The sequence below is a fragment of the Muscardinus avellanarius genome (genome assembly GCF_963383645.1).
Source record: "Muscardinus avellanarius genome assembly, chromosome: 3".
In the NCBI taxonomy this organism is placed as follows: domain Eukaryota; kingdom Metazoa; phylum Chordata; class Mammalia; order Rodentia; family Gliridae; genus Muscardinus; species Muscardinus avellanarius.
Genome location: NC_137788.1, coordinates 90427523 through 90448012, shown reverse-complemented (window position 1 = coordinate 90448012; position 20490 = coordinate 90427523). Strand labels below are relative to the sequence as shown.

General features: G+C 37.9%; 1 protein-coding gene across 1 annotated transcript in view; it reads right to left on the bottom strand.

Moving 5' to 3' along the window:
• Positions 1 to 2299: 2299 nt before the first annotated feature.
• The window catches only part of SLC30A7 (solute carrier family 30 member 7), a gene marked incomplete at both ends in the record, with an annotated part of 83646 nt that continues 65455 nt past the window's right edge, over positions 2300 to 20490 (bottom strand). The window contains 3 exons of the mRNA XM_080691826.1: positions 2300 to 2347; positions 12836 to 12985; positions 17038 to 17128. Coding sequence (XP_080547952.1) covers positions 2300 to 2347; positions 12836 to 12985; positions 17038 to 17128 — 289 coding nt within the window. The remainder of the gene's footprint in view (positions 2348 to 12835; positions 12986 to 17037; positions 17129 to 20490) is intronic.

The window sequence follows — 20490 nt, the reverse complement described above, 5'->3', positions numbered from 1 at the left end:
TCTTAGTGAAATTACCTACGTCAGTAATACATCTGTGCCAAGGCCACTAATAAGAAAGTATTCCCTATTTTAAAAAGTTGCCTTTTCTCACACTATTTTTTCTGCTCTATACACAAATATACCGATACATAATTAAAGCATAAATGTTAACGCCAACCTGCTCAATAATCTGAGCTGGCAGTTCTTTATAACAAGTGTAAAATTAGAGTTGCACATCAAACACTTATCAAAGGAAATTGCCATATTTGTGCATTGAGGGTACAGTAAATAGTGATACATATTTTGACAAAAATTGCACTTTTGGATTGCAAGGCTCAATGAAAGGCAGACTCAACGCAGGTCTTCCAAACGCACTGGTAAACTAAAAAACTGCAATTATCTCCATATGTGAAATGTCAGTATAGTTACACATAATTAGTTTGTAAAGGCATACATCCAAAATCTCTGCCCCTATCTAGACATGTCATTTTCTATAATATGCCAAAACCCACAGACTATCCCAGAATTCTACCAGACTTGCTAATGGTTCCAACTTCCAAATGACTACTTACATTTGTAATGAAAGAGCAACACAAGTATTAAGACATTTCCTTTTGTACTCTTCCTTCTGAAGGGCCTTGATAACTGTTTCAATTAAACACAATCTACTTCAGGAATTTTTAGCTTTGGAACTGCCTCGTAGTAAACGGACACATTTTAAATGACAGTTCACAGCAATCTGCAGCAGTTTAGAAAAGCATGAAGAAAGTAGTGGTTTCCCTAATATTGAATAATTCATAAATTTTAGCTCAAAGTAGAAGATACTCTAAAACATATGTAAAACTTCTGCCACCTTACTGAGAAAGTGCTTATTATTAAGCTATATTCTTATCTCTCATCATTTTCACTCTGCCACGTTTTTCCCCCCAAAATTTCAATTTTTTAAAGTTAAAAGGAATATGTTTTAATAAAAAAGTACAATGAGAAATGTTCATCCAAACCAGAATCTCTTCATAAAACACAGAGAATGCTTAGTAGAGTGTTCAAGCACTTGTCATCTCAAATTGCAATTTTATTATTCAAATATACAAGAACCTAGAAAATCATTTTTTTTTTTTTTACTTTTAAGATACCTGTGTTAGGAAGAGTTCCACATCACATTTGCTTTGTACCTTTAATGGTTCAAACTCAATCAAATGCTATTATAGGACTCCTGAAAGCAGTCATATTTGTGCAGAGCTTAAACAAAAAACAAATTGTATGACTTAGCATTTGACAAATGAAAATGCAAAATAATGCTATAACAATGCTTTCACAACCACTTCTGCTTTCGGTCTACATTAACTTTTCCAAACATTAATAAAGTCCACAGAAATAGCAAGGAGAGCTATATGTATCCTAGACAAAGAGCTTTTATAAAATTTGGAATTTAGCAGATGGTTTATGTCAAACAATTTTCTCTGTAATAAATACATTTGCAAAGTTTTGAAAACACAGTCTACAGTCATTTAATATGATCACTGAATCTGTTTTAAAAAGCAAAATACCTTTTATTTTTTGATGAGATAAAACAAAAAGAAACTTTTGGCATATCTAAACCTATGCTGGAAGTACACAAAAGGCAATCTGTATACTTTACTAGCACGAGTCTTGTTTTAAACAGATTATAGAATATCCATTAAAAATAATACATGACCTTTGATGGTACATTTCTATGCTGGCAAATACATTTTCTGATACAAAGGCACTTTGAAAACCCAATATGGTTTGGTTCTTAAGTTTGCAAGGTACAAACAATTTTACAAACATATGATTATACTGAAGAACGTCAACAACTGTGACATTACATATAAAACAGATTTCCATTTCTTTTTAAATAACACTGGTTTTGTGGGAATAAAAGCAGTGGTTTCCAGCAGCTTCAGTGAAGATGTTCCAGATGACCGGAGGCCCCCATCTGAATTTCTCACTGGATGGACCGAGGGGACATGGCAGGGCATTCAGCATGACCCCCCACCGGGCGGGGGAAGAAGGAAAAACCCACACCCCAAACCAAAATCAGAAGCCTCAGAAATCAGAGTGGCTCAGAGTGAAGAGCACAAAGGAAAAGACCATAGCCCGGGAGCGACTCAATGCTCTTAGCTGGGGTCCCTTAGCTGTGAACTCCCGCAGAGCACAAAGGGCAGAGCCTACCTGGTCCACAGGTGCTGGGGAGTTACAGTGATGATATCTCTACCTCAAAGAGCTGTGTACAATGTTTTGGATTGTACAGTATCAGAAAATTTGGTAAAAACAAATAAACTTAATTTCTTTTCATTCACTACATAGCTGCAAAGTCAATCTGTACATAAAGCTGTCTCACTCCAACCTGAAAAGTAAAATAAATAAAATAAAATTAGAAAATGATGCCATTAACAGACTCCACATTAAAAAAAAAAAAAGCAAGAGAAAAATAAATCTCATTTTCTTTCTTTTTTTGTGCGATACTGGGGATGGAACCCAGGGGCATTCTACCTCCGAGCTACACCCCTAGTCTTATTTTTTAGTCTTCATATTTTTTGAAATAGGGTTCTCACTGAGTTGTAAGGGGCCTCGCCAAGTAGCTGAGACTGTCCATGAACTGCAATCCTCCGGTCTCTGCCTCCCAAATGCTGGGATTAAAAGCGTGCGCCCCCACGCCCAGCCTCAATTTCTTTTTGAAAGCAGAATTATTTGTCTTTCCTGCCTCTGGAGAATGATTGTTCTTTTTAAAATCATAAATCAATAGAAAATTACACTGGAAACAAATCACCTTTGTAAGGTACAAAATCACTTAAAAAACAAAAAAGCTGCTAGTCATATGCCTGGTCCAAGTGATAATAGAAAAATGAGGTTACACATTTACATTTCCGTTGGAGGACGCCACAATGCTTGTCTGGTTAACTATTAAAATCAAATCGCTCCAATTTAAATCTTGCCATAATAAAGGATCAATGTGCACCTTTAATAAGCATAACCATCTACTGGCTAATTATTTTACATTGTGACTCCTCTCTTTAATTTTGGATAGGAACTCACTAATGTAGAATACTGCCCTCTAAATTGTCCCCTGTCTCATCTGTATTACCAGTTTCCCTCTCTAGAGGGCTCTTAAATGATAAAAAATATAGCTCTAAAGAGTTCTTTGCCATTGCGTGACTTGGGGGCCATTTGGGGCAGCTCTGAGGCAGCTTTTGAAGCTCTTGCTTCTCTCCCTGCAGCAGCGCCCATGCTCTGGAGATGACCGTTTCCCCCAGAATGTATCTTTATTGCTTATATTAAAACCTACGCCTTTATCTGACTGGCGGGTGTTGAAATTCTTTTCGCCATGGAAGTAAAGAACCCACAGAAGTTATCGTGTTGCCCATGATAGGATTTTGGATGGTAACGCTATGGAGAAAAGACAAGGCTTGGCACAGAGGAGTGAAAGGCTTCCAGCGTTTCAGTCTCCTTACCTACTTGCCCTCCTTACCCTAGATGCCCCCTGGGCCTCCAGACCGGAAACAGGGTCTGTCCTCTCTGGTCTTCCTCATCTGGACAATACTGTGCATCTACACAAGAGGATAATATTTTTCCCCAGCTCTTCTCAGGCCTGTGGCCTTTAAGTTTTAAGGTCTGTAACTTTCTTAGTGTTGGTTCTCATCTTATCTTCATTGCCATGTCAAGCCCAAAATGATTTTTTAAAATTAAAACAAATCAGTCATAAGCAAGTTTTTTCCTTTTAGTACTTTAGAATGAAAGGTAAACTGGAATACTGCAAATAAGTTAGAAAAAAAAAGAGCAGGGGAAAAAAGCTATCAACACTCCCTTTTTACAGTAATTTCTGGGCTCCTTAAAACACTGCTTTCTAGAATGGCTTTTTCCCCCCTGGCATTCAGATGGGAGGGCTCTGAGCAACAATGACAAATGCTTGAGCAGAGTTGGGATCTACTCTAATGAAATAAAAAGCTAAGTAGACCCTAGAACTTCCCAGCAAAAAAGCCTTCCTATGGTAAGTCAAAACTGTGAATCAAACTAACTAAAAGGACATTTACTAGTACCTTCTTCTCCTTGGTTAAGAGGCATGCGGCAGAAAAATGACAGAATTTAGTATCTGTGAGGCAGAGAAGAGGACCTGGGAATAGAAAAGATTAAAGCAGCCATCTGCACCCCCTTTCTGTGACGTTGGGGGAGGTGAGCAGGGAGGTAGAGACTCTTGGGCGCTAGAAAATCAGGGACCTGACCAGCCCACAGGTAATCATTCAAATTAAGGATTAAAACTGTACAAAAGTCATTGGTCTCCAAAACCCAATTCTGACCAATCATAAAAGAACAGATAGAAAACTTCAGGAAGGCTGAAAAGCTCAGTCTCCATGGGCTTCAAAGTCGCTTCTTCCTGGAATCTCCCCCCTGGGGGGAGGTGCTTTGTCTTCTATTTTTCCCTAACTTAAAATAAATGTTCGTATTCCTATACCCTTTACTAGTCCTTTGGACTTCATTGAGATCCACTAGACAAGAACCCTAATAAGAAGACATACTCCCATTTCATCTGTATGATCTTTCAACTATAAATTAAAACCAAATTTCAGTATTCCGCATTTAAAACAATGAGGATAAATACCAACACTACTGTCTTCCGGGAAGATGGCGACCGAGAAAAGCGGGGCTTAAGAGCCCTGCTAACAACAATCTCCATTACCACAAAATCAGCGCCTTTCATAGCCAGAAAACACCATCACCAGAGAAACAAAAAAATCACCAAGCTCCAGAGAGAAAGCGGACTGAGAACAGAGCTCAGAGCCACAGAGGAGATAACCAGCCTCATGCCCGAGGACGCGGCAGCAGCGCCATACTGCCGGTGGCAGTGGCAAATTCACCGGACAGCGACAGCAAGCCGAGGTGAGCCGCTGCAGAACAGCCAGGCGGGATCTTTCGGCGCAGGGAGCATCTAAAGCTCCCAGTGGCTGAGCTCAGCACACGCTGCAGGGATTCAGAGTAGAAATCAAAACCAAGAAGAAATACGCCAGCCTCAAGGCCGAGGGTGTAGCAGCGACGCCATATTGCCACCGGCGGCAGCAGCAGAGAATTCACCCGAATCGAGTACAGCTACATCTGCGTACTCAAGAACAGTGAGTCAAATTGCGGGCCACAGAGGAGAAATCCCAGTACTGTACTCCCTGGGACTTGACCCAGTGGGGGAGGGGCGGTGGCAGAGATATCACACCATAGGAGAACGTGCAACCTGGCACCCCCCATAGTCTAAAGCAGCCTCTATCGACTCCCTGGGTCGGAGACTCTGTGATACAACCCAGTAAAGGAGTAGTGGGGTCTGAGATACTACAGACTCGAGATCCAGAACACCTTAAGTGAAGTCATAGTGACCCAAGGGAAGAACCCAGAGAAGGCACAAACTTCCGAAATCATGGGAAAGAGGAATAACACTGGAGCAATGAATGCCCACAACCCCACAACATCAGAACCCAATAAAACAGAAAATCAGAGATTTCTAGAAGATCAAATCAGGAAAATAACTGTAGAAATAATAGAGGTGCTTCGAAAAGAACTCAGAGAGAGCCAAAAAGAGATAAAGGATGCAATTAATGAAGTAAATTCAAAGCACAAACAACCGATTAGACCACATGGAGAACAGAATCTCGCTCTTAGAAGATGATCATTCCAAAAATGAACGCATAGTTTCTAATCTAGGAAAAAATATCCGACAGCAGGAATCTGATATTGAAGAAATATGGGCCCATTTTAAGAGAGCTAACCTAAGAATAATTGGAATAGAAGAGGGAAAAGAAAGTGAAACCAAAGGGATCAACAATCTCTTCAAGGAAGTAATAGCAGAAAATTTTCTAAACATAGAGCAAGAGGTTGATACACAGGTCCAGGAAACTTATAGAACTCCCTTTAGACAGGATCGGAGAAGAGGATCCCCACGCCACATAATCGTCAAAATGACCAATGTGGAAGCCAAGCAGAGAATCTTAAAGGCAACAAAAACAAAGGGCCAAGTGACATTCAGAGGCAAGCCAATTAGAATCACTCCAGACTGCCCAAACCAAGTCATGAGAGCCAGAAGGGCTTGGAGTAACATATTCCAAACTCTGAAAGAAAACAACTTCCAGCCAAAAATTTCCTACCCAGCAAAACTTTCTATCAGATTAGATGGAGAAATAAGAAGCTTCCATGACAAACAGAAACTGAAGGAATTTTTGTCTTCAAAACCAGCACTAGAGAAAATACTCAAAGAGATTAACTACAAAGAAGAAATAGGTAACACACACCAGAACCAGAGAAACAAGAGTTTCCATCCAACAGTAAACTAAGAATGGTTATCTGTGGAGATTCATTACTTATGTTATTCTTTTACCTATCTCTAAATGGTATTGTTTGCCTTTATTGTTGTTAATTTTTAGGATTTCTAGTTGGAATATTAATATACCTTAAGATATAGCATTTGGAAATATTTTATCCCATTCTATTAGTAACTGTTAACTCTGTTTACATTGTCTTTGGATATACAATATATATATATATATATATATATTTTAGGGAGTTTGTATACTCTTCTGTTGCCTGTGCCACTGAAATCATATACAAGAAATCACTGCCAATTTCAGTGTTGTGAGGTTTTATGACCCAGATTTTCTCCTAAAAGTTTATAGTCTTAAGATTTATATTTAGGTCTTTTATCCATTTTGAGTTAATATTTGTATATGGGATTAGGTAAGGGTCCAACTTTATTCTTTTCCATGTAATTATTATGTTTCAACAATATTTAGTTAAAAGATTATTATTTCTACCACCAAATGTTTGTGGAAACCTTGTCAAAAATAACTTGACAATATAGGGAAGAATTTAGCTCTAGGCTTTTAATTAACTCCAATGGTTTATATATCTGCCTTTAGAAGAGTACTACACTGTTTCAATTATTGTAGCTTTATATGGTTTGGAATCAGAAAATATATATCTTCTAGCTTTGTTCTTTTTCAAGATCGTTTTGGGTATCTAGAATCCATATTCCATATTAGGATAGAGTTTTTTTTCTGAAAAATAAATATATAAATATATGATAGTTTCACCTAAAAAAAATAGAAAAAAAAATATTCTCTGGTAAGAAAGAAAGTAAAAAGAAATATTGAAATGTTATCTTTAAGTCATCAAAAGCTTGGTATCAGACAAATGAAACTGTTATGTGAGATTACCATTTTTAATTTTGGATAAATTGCTATAATACTAGATGTCAACCACTAAGCCAAGCATGGGAGGGAGGGATGGGGAGAGAATGGGGTGGGGATCGGGTGGGGGCTGACTGGGCGATGTGTGCATGTATGTCTACAAAAGTTTGTATCCCAATATGATGTATGAATACAGTGCACCAATAAAAAAAAAAATACCAACACTACTTACCTCACAGAACTGTTACATATCCATCCAATATTTAACAAGGTTTTTTGTTTGTTTCTGTGGTATTGGGGGTTGAACTGAGGGACCTTCTGCCTCTGGACCATACCCCCAATCCTATTTTATTTTATTTTTGTTTGGAAACAAGGTCTTGCTAAGTTGCTAAAGATGTCTTCGAAACTACAATCCTTCTATCTCAGCCTCCAGAGTACTATGATTATAAGGATGTGCCACCATTCCCACTTTAACCGTTTTTTTTTTTTTTTTTTTTTCTTTCGGTAATGGGGATGGAACCATAGGGCATTCTAAGCCTGAGTTACATGCCCCAGCCCTATTTTTTATTCTTTATTTTGAAACAGCATCTCACTAAATTGCAGAAGGCTTCACTAAGTAGCTGAGGCTGTCCACAAACCGCAATCCTCCTGTCTCAGCCTCCAAACAATTTTTAATAAATTCTTGCTATATAGCAGGCACCATTATGAGGATTATGTGTAAATGTAAGAGAAAGAATTTCATATGCTATAAAAGCAACTGCAAATTATTCTGATCAATCACAATTATATGATTTGACTTATTCAATCCAGATGGCTCCTGAAATAACTCGACTTAGACACTATTTTGTAAAATTTTATAGCTAATCTTAAAAGAAATCAACTATTGCCCAAATAAATTGTCTTAATACATTTTCTCTTTTAATAAAATTGTTGAAGAAAGAAAATAGGCAGAATAAGTTGAGCTCCTTTATTGTGTCACCATTTTCTGTATCCCTGGCCTTAATACAATGAAGATGGTAATAAGAAATGAAGTAGCCTAAGGCAATAAAAAAGAAAGAAGAAAAACAAAGGGGCTAGGTAAATTAACTTTGCATAATCATGAGTTAATTACTCAAGCTGATATCAATCCCTGAGGGGCTACAGCTTTCAACAAAAGCTCAGGCCCATAGCAAAAAAAAAAAAAAGGAAAAAAAATTTTTTGCTTCATTCATCTGTCCCAATGGGGAAAGCTTCAAGTTCTCAAGCTTCCCATTTCCCTTTTTCAATTTCCTTCAAAGTAAAGAGAAATATAGAACTGCCAATGAATCCTATTGCAAGTCACCTGCTCCATGAATACAAACTAGGTATCCTCTCATCTGTTCACACCACAACGCCATGACAGATTATATGAAAGTACTTGGCCCCATCTAATGTTTGACCACTAGAAAAACTCCAAGAGCCAGAGGTTGGCTGAGCGGTTGTCCTTACAATGTGAAAATCATACAGCACTCATTATGTGTCCTGAGAATAATAAACTACTTCAGTCGTTATTTTTTGAATGGCAAAGACAGCTAACCACTTTGAATGCTTCTAAGCTCCTAAAAAAAAAAAAAGAAAAAGTTAACCTGGTGCCACAGGTTTAGAATATCTTCAATAAATATTTGTTGTTGTCCAAAGCAGAAGAAAGAAGAAGTAAAAAAAAAAAATAAAAATAAACAGAAATGACTATAGAAAATTATTGGTTAACTTGTATTCTCTACTAATCAATTTCATAGAAATCTTCTATTTTAGTTTTTAACTAAACATATATTATTAAGTCTTTAGCTCTGTAAATAAGTCTTGGAAAACTATTGCTTTCAAACACTTCAGAATTAGTAAAAAGGTGAGTGAATGCAACTAAGTTTAAGTCAAGAATGGTAACATGGATCTGAATTTCTTTTTCTGGAAATTGTCTTTTGAGGATTAAGATGTCAGGTTCCAATCAGTGTGTGGTACTTTTACTGAGGTAGGCCCTCAATAGAAGAAGCTAACTGCTGCTATTATTTCTCTACCATCAACTAACCAATGAACACCTAAGCCATATCTACAACTAGAAACTATAAACTTAGGGATAAAAACCTGTGTATGATTAAATTCCTACCTCCTGAGTAGGCTGAGTTCTAGACTACAAGTACATACAATGAAGAAGACAGAGAAAGAGGGTTGGGGAAAGGTTTTCAAAACAGGCAAGCAGAATCAATACCTATAAAAGAGTAAAGCTCCTTCCAAAAAGAGAGGGGAGAGAAAGTGTGGAGAAACAGCCATCCACCTGAAGGGGGTGGAGACCTCCACTTGCTGTTCTCAGGCTCAGAACCCAGTGGTGAGGTCAGAGCCAGAGACAGGAAAGGATCAGGAACACAGCAGAGTGGGGGCGGGGGGCTTCTGGGACTTAGGAGCACTCCCGGTTGGGTTTGTGAGGAGGCCCTTTGGTTCCTTCCTGGGTATCAGTGTTAACATCTATTTTGAGGCCAGAGAAAACAGTACAAAAAGCTGAAGCAGGAAGCTGGGGGCTTAAGAATTAACAGACGTAACAGTGAAAGGCAGAAGAGTGAAAACTGGAAGAGATGAGGTAGAAGTTCCCGCAGGGAGTAAATAGTATGCACTAGGCTTGACTGTCTTTTGTACTTTGTGGAACAGAGGAGGATAATGAACCTCAAGCATATTCAAGATTTTTCTTAAAAAAATAGTATATATATGTATAGATCGTATATATATAAAAAATTAAACATATATGTGTATGTATATACATACATACATACATACATACATACATACATACTATTTTTTTTCCTGCAGTACTGGGGATGGAACCCAGGGGCATTCTACCTCTGAGCTATACCCCCAGCCCTATTTTTTATTCTTTATTTTGAAACAGGGTCTCACTGAGTTGCAAAGGGCCTCACTAAGTAGTTGAGGCTGGCTTCGAACCTGCGCAGTCTTCCTGTCTCAGTTTCCTGAATGCTGGGATTATAAGTGTGTGCCACCATGCCTGGCCTCTTCAAAACTATTTAAATTTTTTCTTCCATATGCTTTCTTCAAACATTATTTCTAACAAAATATATTTTAATTTTTAGGGTTATAATTAAAACTGTGAAATATGCTATTAAAAAACTAACACATGATATTGGCCAGCTTAATATAAACAAACAGAAAGTGTTTAAGTTATCTTCTTAATACCCTACTTTCCTTTTCTGTTCAAATACTAGCCACAAAAGATAAATTTTTCATTTCATCAATTCCTGGTTGATAGCTCATATGTTTCATGGCTTAAAATATTCATGGGCCAATTGCAGTTTCTGAAACCAAAGGAGCAGCTGAATAAACTTTCAACTTCAGTGATTTTAAAAGCCAAAATTCTAAGGTTACCAGAAGAACCTCCCTCTACCTACTTCAATGCAACTTCAGCAGTTCCTAAGTGCAGACAGCTAGCTGCTGGCACTACTTCTCAACCCAGGAAGTGCACTCCTCTTTTAGAGGGAGCATTATGACTCAGTGCTGGGGAGTCATTGGAGAGTACAGGTGTCCTAGAGGTCAGTGGAAGCCCACACTAAGGGGACAGAAGTGCACAGTATAACTAGGAAGAAATGCGGGGAAAGGAGAACAAAATGATCTGGAAAAAGCAGTAAAGAGACAGAGTACTGCTTGCCTTATTCTCCTTTTGCCCCTGAAACATGGGGAAGGCATGGGAAGAACTGACTGTGAGAGTTTCACATGCTTCATTATGCAAGTCTTAACAATACAAACATAGATGTAACACGTTTACTAAGTAAGAGACCTAGCTGTTGTGGCACGCTCCTATAATCCCAGTACTTTGGAGGCTGAGACAGGAGGATCATAGGTTCAGTTACATCCTCAACAACTTAGCAAAACTCTCAGTAACCTAGTGAGACCCTGTTTCAAAACAAAAAATAAAAAGGGCTGGGAGTGGGGGTTAATAGCTCAGAGGTAGAACACCTCTGGATTCAAACCACAGTAGCACAAAAATAGAGGAGAGAGGAGAGAGGGGAAAGGGGAGAGGGGAGAGGGGAGAGGGGAGAGAGACTGAGACCTAGCTGTTAAAATTCTGGATTAAATAGGTACCCATATATTGCTGTGCAGTAGAGTAAGTCTTAATTGCATAAAGGATTAGGATTACAGTAAATCCTAATTACACATAAGATTACATCATTAATTTATTTCCAAAGACTTAATCCATATGTGTCCCTTTATTAGAGAGAAAGATTAATTTATGCTAATGTTATGAATTTAACTAAACTGCATATTATATTCTGTTGCCTAATCTAAAGATGAATAAGAAAAAGAAATAGATGACTATGAACAGGGTAAGACTTTTAAGTAATTTTGCTATAGGGTTCTTTAAGGCTTCAGAAAGAGTCACACAAGTGATTAAGAACATTAATTTGGAGCAAGGTTTTTGTCCACACAGGAAAGTGAACTGTCTGGTGGGTTTCAAGTATAGAGCACAAGGCAATGAAAAGCAGGAGAGAGATCTGAAAAGTCAACTGAGCCATGCCAGAAGTTTGGGCTTTATCCTAAAGGCAACGAAGAAACCTAGAGGTTTTATATTTCAACTTTTTATCTTGAAGAAATTTAAATTAAAAAACAATGGTACACTAAGTACTCTAACCTATATTCACCAATTGTTAACATTTCATCATATTTATCTTTGTACATATATACTTATCTATAGTCTATTTTATTTTTTGCTGAAATATCTGTAACCACAATATCATTGCCATACCCAAGAAATTTGACACCTATACAATTATGTGAACTATTATACAATCCACATTCATATTTAAGCCAATGTGACACTCAAACATTTATGATGTCAGATTATAATGCCAATAAAAGTATGAAAAAGGAAAAAATTTAGATTTTTGGTATATTTTGGGTTTCAGATTTTCAGAGTAGGGATGCTAAACTGGTAAAGTCTATGCAAACATTCCCAAATTCAAAACACTATGGAACCTGTAATATTTCTGGTTGGTCCCAAGCATTTTGGATAATTTCTTCATCTAAATTAAGAAAAATTCAGCCAGGCGTGGTGGCGCACGCTTGTAATCCCCATGCTTGAGAGGCTGAGACAGGAGGATTGCACAGGAAGCCAGCCTCAGCTACTTAGTGAGGCTCTCAGCAACCTAGTGAGACCCTGTTTCCAAATAAAATATAAAATGGGTCTGGGAGTATAGCCCGGAGGTAGAAAGCCCCTGGGTTCCACCCCCAGTACCACAAAAAAAAAAAAAAAATCCAATAGCATATTGAGCTATTAAATCATATAGAAGGTAACTATAATGCTTAAAAAAAAGTTAACTGATTTTGGCTAATGCTACCAACAAAGTATCATTTTTATTCCCAATGCTATTTTAGAAATCTGGCTTCAAATAGCATCTAATAGGTCTCGTAAGGAGAGTGCATCAAAGGAGAATTCTTTTGGAAGGAAATCAAATCAGTACAACAAGGAGTAAACTGAAACAATCGTCCTTCAGAGTATTAACTAAAATAAAGCTCTCCTACATTTGACTCTGGAGAAAAAAAGTAGTTTTATGCTTCCCTTATAGTTTAGTAGCCCAAATATTTACCATGTTAGGTAGTAAACATTTTAAAAACTAGTATGTACATTTTAAGACCCGTAAAATTTAATAGGAAAGTCTTACCTGAGTGAAAATGTTATGTGTTTGGCTTAAAATCCACCTGGCATCAGCATCAGGTGCTACTACTAACTTCAAGGTCCCCACATAAACATCAGAACACAGAGTCCAGAAGTGCTGGTCTTGTAAACTGTAGACTCCTTGCAACTGCTGCACCTAAAGTAAAAAGGGCAGAGAGGGCTTATTATCCAAAGTGACCTCAGTGGCCCTCCACTGATATTACTAGGCAATATGTTAGTAAGCATGGCTCACACCCTCTAGTTGAAGAGGAAGAGGAAGATGTCTGAATTGACTAAAATCAGTGGAGTACTCTGGATCTGCCAGATAACACCCTAAGCGGTATTTGGGAAGAATGAACACATTATCAAAATTTGTATGGTACAACTCAAAGTACCTAGAGGGAAACTTAGAGTTTCAAATACACTGATCAAGGAAAAGTATGAATACAAGTGAGCTAGCTGGTGGCACGTGGTGCATGCCCGAGATCCCAGTACTTGAGAGACTAAGACAGGAGGACCAGAGGTTTGAGGCTTAGTGAGAGACTTCAAAATAAAAAATAAAAATAGGAGCTGCTGGTGTCACTCAGAGGTAGAACTGTAGACTGCATCTGGGTTTAATTCCCAGTACTAAATACATACATACATACATACATATGAACTTAGAAGCTAGAAAAAGAATAATAAAGTAAGCCCAAAGAAAGAGAAAAAATAAAGAACAGAAACCAATGATATAGAGATTTAGAAAATGACAGAATTCATAATACAAAGAATTAGTCCTTTAAAAAATTAATAAGCTAGAGGAATATTTCTCAATAGTATGTATACTGAACAAGACAATTCTTCACAGTGTGTCTATCTAATGACCTACAGAAGCTTTGGATCTCTGGGTCTCCTGAAACCAATGCCAGCACATACCCTTCCCAAAATCATATGACAACCCCAAAAGAGGGGGAGGAGGATGTCTCTTATTAGGGATATTTCCAATGGCCTAAGTTTTTCATGGCAAAAACATACAACTAAGTTTTTTGGCCAAAACCCACTGGAAATACAACTTCTGATAAAGGTAAAAGAAGATACAATTAAACAAAATGAAAGGGGAGACAACTACAAATACAACAGATTTAAGAAACCATAAGTGGAAATCCTCTGAATACAACAGGAATTCTATGAATAATACTGAACGTATCAATATATGAATATACAATTCAACTGGGAAAAATACAATTCTCACCAAGTCCTCCAGTGGGATCAGTCAAGTTCAAACATAGCCCAGCACTGTCTCTAATCTAGACTGTTATAAAAGCTTCTTAACTGATCTAATTCTAGCCTTGTTTCACAATAAAGAAACAAAAATAAGGCTGGGGGTGTTGCTCGGAGGTAGAATATCCCTGGATTCCATCCCCAGTACTGCAAAAACAAACAAACAAACAAACAAACAAACAAAAACAACAACAATAAAAAACTCCTTTTCTTGGAGAAAGAGTTCAAAGTAAATTTTCTGTTCCTCTATTAGGACTGATGAAACAGCAGTTTCAACCTAATATCCCTCCATATTTTTGTAAAATTGTGTCCTTAAGGAGTAGCTCACTGTTATGAACCGACAACAAAACTAAATAAATTTCCTCCAATAGAAAAAGCATCCCTAGTAAATTCTCACAAGGGTCCTAAAATACATGCTAAGGAATAATTCCTACGGAAACTGGCTTTAATGGCCCTCTCTCTTCCACAATGACACTGGCTGATACTGCCTTAAAATCTGAACAATAAATTTTAAATAAGCAACATTTTCTTCTCCCTATCTCAAAAAACTATTTTATATTGTCTTCATTCTCCTGTAGCCTTCCAATCTCCTTATAGGATGATACTACCTTTACCTCATAGAGGAAATAGAGACAACAGAGACAATTCCTTATTCTATACCACCAAGTCTAGCAGGTCCCTCCTGTCATCAGTGTCGGCACTTTCTGCCTTCCTCAGGTACCACCGCTGCTCCAGGCTACAGTTAATCCTTCCATTGGGATCTGGGTTCTACCCTCTCACCAGCTCAAGAACCTTATTCCTTCAATAATGTCCTTCATCATCAATTTCTTCTTCTCAATGGACTACCCCATCAGTAACACACACGTTTTAGGATTGTGCTGTGTGATACAAAAATCACTAGACACAAGTGACTATTTAAATGAAATGAAAATTTTAAAAAATCAGCTACTGTTTGTAACCACTGTCTCTACCTCCCCTATTCATTTTCTTCTTAATCTACTCTAATCATGCTCTTCTTTCCAGCACAATAAATTGCTCTTATCAACATCAGTAATGATGCTCATGAGGTCAGACATGGGTCACTTCTTTGTTCCTACTTTATATGACCTGCACAGAAATAGTCAGCAGTTTATCACTTTCTCCTTCCTCAACGCTGAGACACCCCTATCTTCTGATTCTCCAGCTTCCTTACTAACCACTTCCCTTTCTGGCTTTTCTACTTATGCTCTAAATCTGGAGTGAAAGTAGAACTAAGAACAAAACTCCCAAAGTAATCTCATGCAATCTTAATATTTTAGATGCTATTTATGTATTAATGACTTAAACTCTTTAGTCCCCATCTGTTTTCAAACTCCAGATTTGCTACCTAATTAACATACCTAACTCCCTAGAAATATAATGGGCATTTTAATTTTAACATCTCAGAGCTCTTGATTTGATAGGATTTTCCATCCTCAAACATGTACTTAGTCTCAACAAGTAGAATTACCAGCAACCACCCTGTGAGTCAATACTATCCTCCCCTTCATGAAGATAATCCACCTCCAAAAATACTCCAAACGTACTTATCTTTACCCTTACCAATATGACTTGTCTAAGCCAACATCTCCCCCTACTTAAGTGACAAGCACCTCATAGCTAGTTTCCTTTGCTTTCACTCTCCCAGAATTCATTCTTTACACAGACAGAATTTTTTTTTTTTTTTCGGGGTCTGGAGATGGAACCCAGGGGTATTTGACTTCTGACCTATACCCCCTGCCCTATTTTTTATTCTTTATTTTGAAACCGGGTCTCACTGAGTTGCAGAGGGCCTCACTAAGTAGCCGAGGCTGTCCGCGAACCGCGATCCTCCGGTCTCAGCCTCCCGAATGCTGGGATTACAAGTGTGCGCCACCACACCCGGCCAGAATGGTCTTTTAAAATTAAAAGATTTATGATATCCCCGATGCCTCAAAGCTTTCCAATGTTTTCCACTGAATCAGGATTAAGTCTGAGCCGCCCAGTATGACCAAAACCCCTGTATAATCCAGTCTGTTTTCTCTCAAAAGCTTTTGAGCCATTCTTTCCTTTATTTATTATGCTTTCACCACAATGCCCCCCCTTCTTCAAATTCAGTAAATTACTTCCAACCAGGCACTGTCACATTAGTGTTTTGCCTGGACATTCTCTTCAGGACTGTGATGTGGCTGGCTAACCTTGGCACCAAGGTTTCAGTTTCCTTGAGTATGAGCTCCTCAGTGAATTTAATGTAGCCATCCATGTTGACCACATCACTTCATTTTATTTCTTCTTTTATTTATTTATTTATTTTGGTGGTACTGGGGTTGCTGGAAGCCCTTCTACCTCCAGGCTACACTCCCAGACCTATTTTTATTTGGAAACAGGGTCTCCTAAGCCAGCGCGCGGCTGGCTTCGAACCTGCGCGATCCTCCTGTCTCTGCCTCCCAAGCGCGGGGATTATAAGCGTGCGCCACCACGCCCGGCTTTTTTTATTTCTTTTATAATGATTATTGAATATTTTTTACTGATCATCTTATTGTCCAGCACCTGTGTTTCCCCACTAATTTGCAATGTAAGCCCCATAAGAATTGCAACAATGTCTGTCTTGCTGACCACTGCATCCCCAATGTCTCAGAAGTGTATCTGGTATGGAGCAGGAGCTAGAGTAAATGTCGAATACGTATTTATTTCATCTGCTATTCTTTTTCTATATTTTAAAAGAACTGCTTAATTTCTAGAGGAGGGCAATTTCTACCACATTTTCTTAGTAAAGTTCAATATTTTCCAATGATTTTATTCTGGTTTGTGCAAATGGCATTCATGGTCAGCATTCAATCTTGGAAGAAATACTAAATTATACACACATGCTACCCATATTTATAAAAGTTGAAAACCCTAACAATTTGGAAACAACATAAGACCAAACCGTTTGGGAGCTCTGAAACTTACCCTCTGATAGCACTGAGGCAGAGTATTTTCCAATGACGGAGGAGTTCTTTGCATTAATATTCCAACAGAATCTCTTAGAAGAGGAATAACACTAAACAAAAGACAACAAACTTATTAAAACCACATTCTGAAAATCTCATTCTGCAAGACAGTAGTAATATATTTCCCTACAGTAGAACAGACTAACATTTACCAGAATAACAATCAGAAAAAAGAATGCACCACTCATTGGTCCAAATTTTTCATGTGATCATTAAGCTATTATCTAAGGTAAAAGTAAGGGCTGGGGTGTAACTAGTGCTTGCCTAGCATGTGTGAAGCCCTGGGTTCAATCCTCAGCACTGCTAGGAAAAAAAAAAAAAAACAGAGAAAATGTTTATCTTCCTCATTATCATATTCCCAAGAAGGCCTACTACAGTGCTAGTCACAAAGGAGGCCCATTATAATTGTTGGCTGAATGAATAAAAGACACACAGATATCAAGTATTTTTGAATCTGGATTAAAGAAAAAAGAAAGAATGCATGAAGAAATTAGAAGTCTGTTTCTTTACTTTAGGTATACAAACAATGAAAAGTACTTATATAACTATGAAATAGACAACTGGAGGATTATAAGAAAAATAACGTGTCTAGTTAGATATAGTGAAAGACATAGTGAGAACCATGACAAACTTCAATTACTAAAAGTATAGAGCGATGACAGTATGAAGATGACAAGCTCAATGTGGAAAGGAGTTTCAGTTATGTTTAAGTAAAAATATTCTTTAGTCAGATAGTGATTTAAGAGCCAAGAATAATTAGATGCCACAAGGCATCTATTTTAGCATATGTCTCAAAGAGTAGAATACTAGAAAAACAAGGAATACTAGGAAAAAATGTATTTGGAAATAAAAAGGTTTTACACACCAAGAAAAGGCAGGATCACCAACTGAAACATAAGTACTCTGAGACTTCACCTAACTCCAAATAGAATGGCAATCATTCAAAACAAAAACAAATGCTAGTGAGGATGTGGAGAAGTGGGAACTCTAATACACTATTGGTGGGATTGTAAATTATTGCAACTACTTTGGAAAACAATATGGAGGATCCTCAGAAGAATGAAAACGAACTTATCATATGATCCAGCAATACCACTTCTGGGTATCTACCCAAAAGAATGGGAAAAAAACTACCAAACTAATGCATGTGTATCTATATTCATAGCTGCACAATTCACCATTGCCAAACTATGGAACCAGCCAAGATACCCATCAACTGATGAATGAATTACAAAACTATAGGATATGTACACAATGGAATTCTACTCAGTCATAAAGAAAAAAACGATTACATCATTTACAGGGAAATGGATGGAACTGGAGGACATTATGCTAAAGTGATATCAGTCAGGCACAAAAAATAAGAAATTGGATGCTCTCCCTAATATTAAGAAGCTAGGGAGAGAAAATCGATCATAGGAGGAACTCTAGATGACGAAGGAGATACTACAGATGAGCAAATATAAGTCGACCTGAGAAGATGGGAGAGGGGAAAAGGGAAATTCTCTAATGGACATGATGCATTTTATTTTAATTAATTAATTAATTTTTGGTGGTACTGGGGTTCCTGGAAGCCCTTCTACCTCCGGGCTACCACTCCCAGACTTATTTTATACTTTTTTTTTTTTTGAAGCAGGGTCTCTTAAGCCAGTGCGTCTGACTTCAAACCTATGCAGTCCTCCTGTCTCCGCCTCCTAAGCGCAGGGATTACAAGTATGCGCCACCATGCCCAGCTGACGTGATATATTTTAATAAACATATCAACATCAATCACTAAGCCAAACATGAGAAGGAGGGAGGGGGAGGGAATGGGGAAGGAGTTGGGTAGGGCTAATTGGGTGATATGTGCATGTGTGCCTCCACCATCTTGTACCCCATTAAGATGCATGACTATTGCACCAATAAAAAATTAAAAAAAGAAATAGTTGGAAAACCCATTTACTCTATGCTACTTAAGTTATGCCACAAATTAATTGTATTAATCAATATAAAGCAAGCTATTATCAAGCACCTCTTATATAGTTAGCATCAGATTTTCTAGAACCAGATGGGATCTTATTCTAAAGTTGTATGAATACAATTTGACATGAGTGAAGCCATCTTGAGTCATAACCACTGTGACTACCCCTGAGTAACTCCAGCTGGTTTTTCCTAAAGAGTTTCCCAGCAAAGCATAAACAGATAAAACCATTAGAGTCAAATGTGTTGCTTTACAACACATCAGACCTTTACAACACAATCAGACCCTGCTTCCAGAGATGCATATGACTCTCTGATCCTATTTTAAGTTATACCAGGTATTGCCCAGTGTGGTGGTGCATGGCAGTAATCCTAGTACTTGGGAGGCTGAGACAAGGATAGCACAGATTCATGGCCAGCCTCAGTAACTAAGCAAGACTCTCAACAATTTAGGGAGACCCTGTTTCACAAAGAAAAAAAGATAAACCAGGTACCTTCTAGCCAGAATAAAGTGACTGTGAACTTATTCACAAATATATCATTTTCTACACTCAAAGTGTAGGGATCCAAATGGTCTTGCTGCCACTTGAGACCAAGTTTCTGTCAGTTAGTGAGTCCCCTGGATGTCTACCTCTCTTCAATCTCCCAGTACCTCGAAGCCAGTTCTCATATGTTAAGACCTAGCTGTTTCAGAATAAGAGGCCTAGAGCACCAAAGTAACTTGCCAAAGAACACAGCTTGTGAGCAGAAGAGCTACAACAGACCAGGTTTTTTGACGTCAAGTTCACTTTTGAAAAGAAGTTCAGATCAACAAATATTTATTATATGCCTACCATGTGCTAAGTATGGGAAATAAAAAAATACACAATACTTCAAAGAAATCCATAACTTTAAAAAAAAGGTCTATAAAGAGGGCGATGGAAATCAGGCAACAGACACTGATTTAGGCCCCACCATTTAGAAGAGAGCACATATGAGCTCAAATGAGCTTTTGGTGAACAGTTTTCTTTATGATAATGTTGACAACTTTTACATGCTCTTTTACAAATAAAAGAGCAGAAAAGGAAATGGACTTGACTGTAACAGAAGACACACAGAATGGGCAGAGAACTCACTCATGCAACAGACATGAAATGTCTTTTTGCATGCAATTTTAAAAACCGTTACTGTTTTAGAACCCTTAGATTAGCCGGGCGTGGTGGCGCACGCTTGTAATCCCCGCGCTTGGGAGGCTGAGACAGGAGGATCGCACGGGTTCGAAGCCAGCCTCAGCTACTGAGTGAGGCTCTCAGCAACTTAGTGAGACCCTATTTCCAAATAAAATATAAAAATAGGTCTAGGAGTATAGCCCGGAGGTAGAAAGCCTCTGGGTTCCACCCCTAGTACTACAAAAAACAAAAACAAAAACAAAAAAAACCCTTAGTTTAATGTTTCCTCCAAGAAGCTAAAATAT